The following is an 11,424-nucleotide window of genomic DNA, read 5'->3' as shown; positions in this document are numbered from 1 at the left end:
TTGTTGGACACTGTCCCCGTTCTTCTTTTTGGCATAATAAATCCCCTGCCACTCCTGGGAGGAGAGAGGAGAGGGAGAGGGAGGAGAGGGGAGGGGAGGAGGAGAGGGAGGGGAGGGGAGGGAAGGGAGAGGAGAGGAGAGGAGAGAGAGGAGAGGAGAGGAGAGGGAGAGGAGAGGAGAGAGGAGAGGAGAGGAGAGGAGAGGAGAGGAGAGAGGAGGAAACAAATTAATAATGAAGGCAGGACAGAGAGACAATTCACTTCATATAATAATATCTACTTAACAGACAGAGCCACAAACATCTTCCGAAATGTTTGTAATTGACAGAAAATCTACGGCAATCTATCAGAACTTTGGTCATTTATACTTGAATAACTTTAATTTATTAGTGTATAATATCTCTTAATATCTGTGTCTATATTGTCCATGACTTTCTAGCTGATTGACCAGATGGTTCAAGAGGAAATAGTCACATTAATGGAGAAATAAAAGCCATAGAATCAACAACGGCTTTATTTTAAATGAACTCTGAAACTCCTCCAACTAGTGACTATCTTCACATACCGCCACCAGTTTGACACCAACACATTGTCAACAAATACATGTTGAAATAGACAAATAAAAAATAAATAAAAAAGTGTGTAAACATAAATAAAGGATAATTTAGAATAATGTTTTTACAGCTTTGTCCTTCTATTTATTTTAAAAATATTTTACAACCATCTTATGTAATTATTTAATTTATTTTACACGTGATAAATTCACACAGAGGGCCAAAGATAATTACAGACACCTGTGATAATCTGAAGTGCCACTGAATCCTTGAAATCCTGGTAGTTTACTGGTAAACTTTCCAGTAATATTCCCTTCTCTTTGCAGCCTAATGTGATCCTCAGGGGAATTGAACCGACCACATTGATGTTACTGCCGTCCCGCTCTCACCAACTGAACCGACCACATTGATGTTACTGCCGTCCCGCTCTCACCAACTGAACCGACCACATTGATGTTACTGCCGTCCCGCTCTCACCAACTGAACCGACCACATTGATGTTACTGCCGTCCCCGCTCTCACCAACTGAACCGACCACATTCATGTTACTGCCGTCCCGCTCTCACCAACTGAACCGACCACATTGATGTTACTGCCGTCCCGCTCTCACCAACTGAACCGACCACATTCATGTTACTGCCGTCCCGCTCTCACCAACTGAACCGACCACATTGATGTTACTGCCGTCCCGCTCTCACCAACTGAACCGACCAATAAACAAAAGGCTGTAGTCTATAATATGTCATAATGAAGAAGTCGATCCAGAGTTCTGATCACCTCAACGTTAGGGTCATCCTGAGGCATATCAAACAATAACCACACCCTTTACGGGGCAGGAGAGAACCAAAATGGCGTCCAGTCAGGTTGTTTCATGTGAGACACCCCTGGTGCGGTGTCTGAGGATCAAAAGGCAGTTTCCGACTGTTCCTCTGTCTGCCTGTGACCTTCTCTGTCTCTGTACTCACACCACAAACCCAGCCAGCATCCAGTGTCTCATCTCACTGCATGAAAAAGGCTTTCTGACCGAGCTGAGGTCAACACACACCTGATAGAGCTGTTATAAGGGCTGGAGATGAACAGAGTGATGGACACTCACCTTGCCTTTCCGTATGCAGGAGTTCATGGTTTCAAGGAGATCAGGTTTATTCTTTTCACTTTTAGGCACTTCTGTTATTCCCTTCCCTATTAGTTCACCCTGCTGGTAACCCATGATGCTCTCGTAGGCAGGGTTCACATACTGTAGAGGGGAGAGACGGGGGAGAGACGAGGGGAGGGGAGAGACGAGGGGAGGGGGAGAGACGGGGGAGGGGGAGAGGGGAGACATGGGGAGGGAGACAGGGAGAGAGGGGGAGACGGGGAGAGAGGGGGAGGGCAGAGAGGGGGAAGAGAGAGAGGGGGAGACAGGGAGAGGGGGAGAGAGGGGGAGGGGAGAGGGAGAGAGGGGGGAGGGGGAGAGAGAGGGGAGAGAGACGGGGGGAGAGAGAGGGGGAGAGGCGGGGAGAGAGAGGGGGAGTCGGGGAGGGAGACAGGGAGAGAGGGGGAGTCGGGAGAGGGGAGACAGGGAGAGAGAGAGGGGGAGACGGGGAGAGGGGGAGAGAGGAGAGAGGGAGGAGACGGGGGAGGGGAGACGGGGGAGAGGGGGGGAGACGGGGAAAGAGGGGGAGACGGGGAGACAGGAAGGGGGAGAGAGGGGGAGATTTGGGGAAGAATGAGAGATACATTAAAAAAATGAGAATCCCAGGCATCATTAGAGATTTGAGATCACACAGTCCTGACAGACAGACAGACAGACAGACAGACATGATAACGCGGCTGGAGATGCTCTGTGTCTGTAGCTCTGTCTGAGCTGTGTTTCTAGCGCTGTTGTAGCTGTCTCTCTGTCTGTAGCTGTCTCTCTGTCTGTGTCTGCAGCTGTCTCTCTGTGTCTCTAGCTGTGTCTCTGTCTGTAGCTGTAGATGTGTCTCTCTGTCTGTGTAGCTGTCTGTAGCTGTGTCTCTGTCTGTAGCTGTATCTCTAGATGTCTCTCTGCTTCTAGCTCTGTCTGTAGCTGTGGCTCTGTAGCTGTGTCTCTAGCTGTCTCTCTAGCTGTAGCTCTGTCTGTAGCTGTGTCTCTGTAGCTGTGTCTCTAGCTGTCTCTCTAGCTGTAGCTGTAGCTGTGTCTGTAGCTGTGTCTCTAGCTGTCTCTCTAGCTGTAGCTGTAGCTCTGTCTGTAGCTGTGTTCTAGCTGTCTCTCTAGCTGTAGCTGTCTGCTTGCTGTCTGTAGCTGTGTCTGTCTGCTAGCTGTCTCTCTAGCTGTAGCTGTAGCTCTGTCTGTAGCTGTGTCTCTAGCTGTCTCTGGCTGTGCTGTAGCTCTGTAGCTGTGTCTCTAGTCTGTCTCTCTAGCTGTAGCTGTAGCTGTCTGTAGCTGTGTCTCTAGCTGTCCTCTCTGTAGCTGTAGCTGTAGTTTCTCTCTGGCAGCTAGCTGTAGCTGTGCTGTCTCTAGCTGTGTCTCCTCTCTCTGTAGCTGTGTCTCTGTCTGTAGCTGTGTCTCTAGCTGTCTCTGGCTAGCTGTGTCTCTGTCTGTAGCTGTGTCTCTAGCTGTCTCTCTGTAGCTGTAACGGTTGTGTCCCTGTCTGTCTGTAGCTGTCTCTCTAGTTGCTGTAGCTCTGTCTGTAGCTGTGTCTGTTGCTGTGTCTCTGTCTGTAGCTGTGCCATGTCTCTAGCTGTGTCTCTGTTGGTTGCTGTGTCTGTAGCCGTGTGTCTGTCTGTAGCTGTGTCTCTGTCTGTGGCTGTTCTCAGCTGTGTCTGTTGCTGTGTCTCTAGCTGTGTCTCTAGCTGTGTCTCTGTCTGTAGCTGTGTCTCTAGCTGTCTCTCTAGCTGTAGCTGTCTCTGTCTTGCTGTGTCTCTAGCTGTCTCTCTAGCTGTCTGTAGCTGTCTGTGGCTGTGTCTCTAGCTGTCTGTGTGAGCTCTGTCTGTAGCGGTGTCTCTAGCTGTCTCTCTAGCTGTAGCTGTGTCTGTCTAGCTGTGTCTCTGTCTGTAGCTGTGTCTTAGTCTGTATGCCCTGTCTGTAGCTGTGTCTCTGTCTGTAGCTGTGTCTCTGGGCTGTAGCCCTGTCTGTAGCTGTGTCTCTAGTTCAGTTGTGGTCTCTGTCTGTAGCTGTGTCTCTAGCTGTGTCTCTAGCTGTGTCTCTAGCTGTAGCTCTGTCTCTGTCTGTAGCTGTGTCTATAGCTGTGTCTCTGTCGGTTGCGGCGTCTGTTGCTGTGTCTCTAGCTGTGCCTGTTGCTGTGCCTGTTGCTGTGTCTGTTGCTGTGTCTGTTGCTGTGTCTCTAGCTGTGTCTGTTGCTGTGTCTGTTGCGGTGTCTGTTGCTGTGTCTGTTGCTGTGTCTGTTGCTGTGCCTGTTGCTGTGTCTGTTGCTGTGTCTGTTGCTGTGTCTCTAGCTGTGCCTGTTGCTGTGTCTGTTGCTATGTCTCTAGCTGTGTCTGTTGCTGTGTCTGTTGCTGTGTCTCTAGCTGTGCCTGTTGCTGTGTCTGTTGCTGTGTCTGTTGCTGTGTCTGTTGCGGTGTCTGTTGCTGTGTCTGTTGCTGTGTCTCTAGCTGTGCCTGTTGCTGTGTCTCTAGCTGTGCCTGTTGCTGTGTCTCTAGCTGTGTCTGTTGCTGTGTCTGTTGCGGTGTCTGTTGCTGTGTCTCTAGCTGTGCCTGTTGCTGTGTCTGTTGCTGTGTCTCTAGCTGTGTCTGTTGCTGTGTCTGTTGCTGTGTCTGTTGCGGTGTCTGTTGCTGTGTCTCTAGCTGTGCCTGTTGCTGTGTCTGTTGCTGTGTCTCTAGCTGTGTCTGTGCCGTGTCTGTTGCTGTGTCTCTAGCTGTGTCTGTTGCTGTGTCTGTTAGCTGTGTCTGTTGCTGTGTCTGTTGCGGTGTCTGTTGCTGTGTCTGTTGCGGTGTCTGTTGCTGTGTCTGTTGCTGTGCCTCTAACTGTGTCTGTTGCTGTGTCTGTTGCTGTGCCTGTAGCTGTGTCTCTAACTGTGTCCGTAGCCGTGTCTGTAGCTGTGTCTGTGGCTGTGCCTGTGTCTGTAGCTGTGTCTGTAGCTGTGTCTGTTGCTGTGCCTCTGGCTGTGTCTGTTGCTGTGTCTCTAACTGTGTCCGTAGCCGTGTCTGTAGCCGTGTCTGTAGCTGTGTCTGTAGCTGTGTCTCTAACTGTGTCCGTAGCCGTGTCTGTAGCTGTGTCTGTGGCTGTGTCCTGTGTCTGTAGCTGTGTCTCTAACTGTGTCTGGAGCTGCCCTTTTCTGACCCTGCAAATAGAAAATCCCAATGTGGCCCTCGAGCCAAAACGTTCCCCCACCCCTACCTTAGTGCTTCCATCTGTAGACTGTTTGGTTGAGAATAAACAACAGACCATTCTTTAGTAAAACTAATGGAAACTAATGAAAACCCACCTGAATGACTTGATCCTCATTGGTGATCTCTATGGCCTCCTGACTCTGCTCCAATGCCGTGAAGATAGCATTACACGCCCTAGGAAAGAGAGGGAGGGGGAGGGAGGGAGAGCAGGGATGGAGAGGGATAGGAGGGAGATGGGGGAGGAGGGAGGGAGAGCAGGGATGGAGAGGGGGAGGGAGAAGGAGGGAGGGAGCGAGAGGGAGGGAGGGAGAGCAGGGATGGAGGGGGGAGGGAGAGAGGGGGAGAGGAGATGGGGGAGGAGGGAGATGGGGAGGAGGGAGGGAGAGCATGAGAGAGGGAGAGTAGGAGAGAGGGCAAGAGGGAGGGAGGAAGGGAGAGAGATAGGGAGGGAGGGAGAGATAGGGAGGGAGGAGAGAGATAGGGAGGGAGGGAGAGAGAGAGATAGGGAGGGGAGGGAGAGATAGGGAGGGAGGGAGAGAGAGAGATAGGGAGGGAGAGGAGAGAGAGATATGGAGGGAGGGAGAGATAGGGAGGGAGGGAGAGAGAGATAGGGAGGGAGGAGAGAGATAGGGAGAGAGAGAGAGATAGGGAGGGAGGGAGAGATAGGGAGGGAGGGAGAGATAGGGAGGGAGGGAGAGAGAGATAGGGAGGGAGAGAGATAGAGAGGGAGAGAGAGAGAGAGGAGAGAGATAGGGAGGGAGGGAGAGATAGGGAGGGAGAGAGAGAGGAGGAGAGAGAGAGAGAAGGGAGAGAGAGATAGGGAGGGAGGGGAGGGTGGGAGATAGAAGGAATGCACCTCTGAATGTAGAACAGAGCTACATTTAGACATGTGTACAGTACATCGCTGTAGAAAGAACATCTTACTTTTTAATCTCTCATTTTTAATCACACCTAAACATTATTACAGGATTTTGGGCCAGCATTGGAGTGATTTATTTATTTCTATTTAACCTTTATTTTACCAAGCAAGTCAGCTAAGAACAAATACTTATTTGGGCAATGACGTCTACCAGGCAAAAGACCTCCTGCAGGACTATATCCCAAATGCCTACAAATACAATATAAATATAGGACAAAAAACACACATCAAACAATAGAGACAACACAACACTGCATAAAGAGAGACCTAAAGACAACAACTTAAAGTAAGAGAGCAAAACATCACAACACAGAATAGTATGTAAACACAACATAACAACATAAACAGCAAACAAGGTAGCAGCACAACATGGTAGCAGTACAACATGGTAGCAAGCACAACATGGTAGCAACACAACATGGTAGCAGCACAACATGGTAGCATCACAACATAGCAACAAACATGGCAGCAACACAACATGGCAACAACATGGTAGCAACACAACATAACAACATGGCAGCAACCAACATGGCAGCAACACAACATGGCACAACATGGTAGCAACACAACATGGCAGCAACACAACATGGCAACAACATGGTAGCAACACAACATAACAACATGGCAGCAACACAACATGGCAGCAACACAACATGGTAGCAGCACAACATGGTGGCAACACAACATAACAACAACATGGCAGCAACACAACATGGCAACAACATGGTAGCAACACAACATGGCAACAACATGGTAGCAACACAACATAACAACATGGTAGCAACACAACATAATAACAACATGGTAGCAACACAACATGGTAAAAACATTACTGGCTAACAACACAACATGCAGCAACACAGAAGGTAGAGACAACAACAATCACACAAAGCATCTGTAGACATGTGCACTCTATGAGCTGGTGGCAACACAACACTAATGAGATGCTTGGTGAGACACAACATCAGATAGATGAAATGCTTGGTGAGACACAGCTCAACATAGATGAGAACTTGGTAGCAACACAACATAATAACAACATGGTAGCACCACAACATGGTAAAAACATTACTGAGACAACAACCAGAAAGATGAGATGAAGGTAGAGACAATACCACATCACACAAAGCATCTATAAGTATGTGTCTTCTATGAGCTAAGCAGCATTGGACACTAGATGAGAGATGTTTATGAGACACAGCCCAGATAGATGAGATGCTTGGTGAGACACAGCTCACATAGATGAGATGCTTGGTGAGACACAGCTCACATAGATGAGATGCTTAGTGAGAAAACTCAGATAGATGAGATGCTTGGTGAGACACAGCTCAGATAGATGAGATGCTTGGTGAGACACAGCTCAGATAGATGAGATGCTTGGTGAGACACAGCTCACATAGATGAGATGCTTAGTGAGACACAGCTCATATAGCATGAGATGCTTAGTGAGACAACTCAGATAGATGAGATGCTTGGTGAGACACAGCTCACATAGATGAGATGCTTGGTGAGACACAGCTCACATAGATGAGATACTTGGTGAGACACAGCTCAGATAGACAAGATGTTTGGTGAGACACAGCTCAGATAGATGAGTCAATAAAGGAGTTGATCTGACTCTGGGGAAGTCGATAAAGGAGTTGATCTGACTCTGGGGAAGTAGATAAAGGAGTTGATCTGACGACTCTGGGGAAGTAGATAAAGGAGTTGATCTGACTCTGGGGAAGTAGATAAAGGAGTTGATCTGACTCTGGGGAAGTAGATAAAGGAGTTGATCTGACTCTGGGGAAGTAGATAAAGGAGTTGATCTGACTCTGGGGAAGTAGATAAAGGAGTTGATCTGACTCTGGGGAAGTCGACAAAGGAGTTGATCTGACTCTGGGGAAGTAGATAAAGGAGTTGATCTGACTCTGGGGAAGTAGATAAAGGAGTTGATCTGACGACTGGGGAAGTAGATAAAGGAGTTGATCTGACTCTGGGGAAGTAGATAAAGGAGTTGATCTGACTCTGGGAAGTAGATAAAGGAGTTGATCTGACGACTCTGGGGAAGTAGATAAAGGAGTTGATCTGACGACTCTGGGGAAGTAGATAAAGGAGTTGATCTGACTCTGGGGAAGTAGATAAAGGAGTTGATCTGACTCTGGGGAAGTAGATAAAGGAGTTGATCTGACTCTGGGGAAGTCGATAAAGGAGTTGATCTGACTCTGGGGAAGTAGATAAAGGAGTTGATCTGACTCTGGGGAAGTAGATAAAGGAGTTGATCTGACGACTCTGGGGAAGTAGATAAAGGAGTTGATCTGACTCTGGGGAAGTAGATAAAGGAGTTGATCTGACTCTGGGGAAGTCGATAAAGGAGTTGATCTGACTCTGGGGAAGTAGATAAAGGAGTTGATCCGACTACTCTGGGGAAGTAGATAAAGGAGTTGATCTGACGACTCTGGGGAAGTCGATAAAGGAGTTGATCTGACGACTCTGGGGAAGTACGATAAAGGGCATCATTGCCAAAATCCCAAACTATGCCTTAAATATTCACCTCAGTTTGAACTGTGCCCTTACTTCTGCACGTGTGTGTGTGTGTGTGTGTGTGTGTGTGTGTGTGTGTGTGTGTGTGTGTGTGTATGTGTGTGTGTGTGTGTGTGTGTGTGTGTGTGATTGTGTGTGTGATTGTGTGTGTGTGATTGTGTGTGTGTGTGATTGTGTGTGTGATTGTGTGTGTGTGAGTGTGATTGTGTGTGTGTGTGTGTTTGTGTGATTGTGTGTGTGATTGTGTGTGTGTGTGATTGTGTGTGTGATTGTGTGTGTGTGAGTGTGTGTGTGATTGTGTGTGTGATTGTGTGATTGTGTCTGTGTATGTGATTGTGTGTGTGTGTGTGTGTGTGATTGTGTGTGTGATTGTGTGATTGTGATTGTGTGTGTGATTGTGTGACTGTGTGTGTGTGTGTGTGTGTGTGTGTGTGTGTGTGTGTGTGTGCGTGTCTCACCTCAGTTTTAACTGTGCCAGAACTTCTCCACGCTCCAGCTGCAGCAGCTCATTGTAACAGGCCATCGTGTTGGCGTTCTCCACATATCTCTATAGAGTTAGAGGTCAGAGGTTAAACACAGTGTTTATCCGTCTGCATCCAAATAGTGCACTACTTTTTTGACCAGGGCCCATAGGGAATAGGGTGCTGTGTATAGACCAGGGCCCATAGGGAATAGGGTGCTGTGTATAGACCAGGGCCCATAGGGAATAGGGTGCTGTGTATAGACCAGGTCCCATAGGGAATAGGGTGCTATTCCCTGTATAGTGGCACTACTATAGACCAGGGCCCTATTCCCTATATAGTACACTACTATAGACCAGGGCCCTATTCCCTATATAGTGGTACTACTATAGATCAGAGCCCTATTCCCTATATAGCGGTACTACTATAGACCAGAGCCCTATTCCCTATATAGCAGCACTACTATAGACCAGAGCCCTATTCCCTATATAGTGGTACTACTATAGACCAGGGCCCTATTCCCTATATAGCACACTACTATAGACCAGAGCTCTATTTCCTATATAGTGGTACTACTATAGACCAGAGCCCTATTCCCTATATAGTGGTACTACTATAGACAAGAGTCCTATTCCCTATAGTGGTACTACTATAGACCAGAGCCCTATTCCCTATATAGTGGTACTACTATAGACCAGAGCCCTATTCCCTATATATAGTGGTACTACTATAGACCAGAGACCCTATTCCCTATATAGCACACTACTATAGACCAGAGCCCTATTCCCTATATAGTGGTACTACTATAGACCAGGGCCCTATTCCCTATATAGCACACTACTATAGACCAGAGCTCTATTCCCTATATAGTGGTACTACTATAGACCAGAGCCCTATTCCCTATATAGTGGTACTACTATAGACAAGAGTCCTATTCCCTATATAGTGGTACTACTATAGACCAGAGCCCTATTCCCTATATAGTGGTACTACTATAGATCAGAGCCCTATTCCCTATATAGTGGTACTACTATAGACCAGAGCCCTATTCCCTATATAGTGGTACTACTATAGACCAGAGCCCTATTCCCTATATAGTGGTACTACTATAGACCAGAGCCCTATTCCCTATATAGTGGTACTACTATAGACCAGAGCCCTATTCCCTATATAGTGGTACTACTATAGACCAGAGCCCTATTCCCTATATAGTGGTACTACTATAGACCAGAGGCCCTATTCCCTATATAGTGGTACTACTATAGACCAGAGCCCTATTCCCTATATAGTGGTGGGGGGATGACTGTGTGTGTGGTGGGGGGATGACTGTGTGTGGTGGGGGGATGACTGTGTGTGGTGGGGGGATGACTGTGTGTGGTGGGGGGATGACTGTGTGTGGTGGGGGGATGACTGTGTGTGGTGGGGGGATGACTGTGTGTGTGTGGGGGGGATGACTGTGTGTGGTGGGGGGATGACTGTGTGTGGTGGGGGGATGGCTGTGTGTGGTGGGGGATGACTGTGTGTGGTGGGGGGATGACTGTGTGTGGTGGGGGGATTGACTGTGTGTGGTGGGGGATTGACTGTGTGTGGTGGGGGTGACTGTGTGTGGTGGGGGGATGACTGTGTGTGGTGGGGGGATGACTGTGTGTGGTGGGGGATTGACTGTGTGTGTGGTGGGGGATGACTGTGTGGTGGGGGGATGACTGTGTGTGGTGGGGGATGACTGTGTGTGGTGGGGGATGACTGTGTGTGTGGTGGGGGGATGACTGTGTGTGGTGGGGGGATGACTGTGTGTGGTGGGGGGATGACTGTGTGTGGTGGGGGATGACTGCGTGTGGTGGGGGGATGACTGTGTGTGGTGGGGGATGACTGTGTGTGGTGGGGGGATGACTGTGTGTGGTGGGGGTATGACTGTGTGTGGTGGGGGGTGACTGTGTGTGGTGGGGATGACTGTGTGTAGTGGGGGATTGACTGTGTGTGGTGGGGGGATGACTGTGTGTGGTGGGGGGATGACTGTGTGTGGTGGGGGGATGACTGTGTGTGGTGGGGGATTGACTGTGTGTGGTGGGGGGATGACTGTGTGTGGTGGTGGGGATGACTGTGTGTGGTGGGGGGATGACTGTGTGTGGTGGGGGGATGACTGTGTGTGTGGTGGGGGGATGACTGTGTGTGTGGTGGGGGGATGACTGTGTGTGGTGGGGGGATGACTGTGTGTGTGGTGGGGGGATGACTGTGTGTGGTGGGGGGATGACTGTGTGTGGTGGGGGGATGACTGTGTGTATATAGTACACTATCATAGACCAGAGCCCTATTCCATATAGTGGTACTACTATAGACCAGAGCCCTATTCCTTATATAGTGGTACTACTATGACCAGAGCCCTATTCCCTATATAGTGGTACTACTATAGACCAGAGCCCTATTCCCTATATAGTGGTACTACTATAGACCAGGGCCCTATTCCCCTATATAGTGGTACTACTATAGACCACATCTATTCCCATATAGTGGTACTACTATAGACCAGAGCTCATTCTATATATGGTAAATTACTATAGACCAGGGCCTCATTCTCTATATAGTGGTACTACTATAGACCAGAGAGCCCTACTGTGTGTAGTGGGGGATGACTGTGTGTAGACCAGGGATGCCCTGTT

At 48.7% G+C, this 11,424-nt stretch overlaps 1 protein-coding gene across 1 annotated transcript in view; it reads right to left on the bottom strand.

The window, feature by feature from the left end:
- The window catches only part of LOC135532797 (high affinity cAMP-specific and IBMX-insensitive 3',5'-cyclic phosphodiesterase 8A-like), a 32,791-nt gene extending 24,464 nt beyond the window's left edge, over nt 1–8,327 (bottom strand). The window contains exons 1-4 of the mRNA XM_064960234.1: nt 8,317–8,327; nt 4,960–5,038; nt 1,650–1,790; nt 1–54 (exon numbers count right to left, since the gene is read on the bottom strand). The exon at nt 1–54 is cut by the window's left edge and continues 35 nt beyond it. Of these exons, the coding sequence (XP_064816306.1) occupies nt 1–54; nt 1,650–1,763 (168 nt within the window). The 5' untranslated portion in view covers nt 1,764–1,790; nt 4,960–5,038; nt 8,317–8,327. The remainder of the gene's footprint in view (nt 55–1,649; nt 1,791–4,959; nt 5,039–8,316) is intronic.
- Nucleotides 8,328–11,424: the final 3,097 nt, after the last annotated feature.

Source organism: Oncorhynchus masou, unplaced genomic scaffold (genome assembly GCF_036934945.1).
Source record: "Oncorhynchus masou masou isolate Uvic2021 unplaced genomic scaffold, UVic_Omas_1.1 unplaced_scaffold_2031, whole genome shotgun sequence".
Lineage (NCBI taxonomy): Eukaryota > Metazoa > Chordata > Actinopteri > Salmoniformes > Salmonidae > Oncorhynchus > Oncorhynchus masou.
The sequence above is the reverse complement of the archived record's forward strand: the minus strand, read 5'-3'. Positions and strand labels throughout refer to the sequence as shown.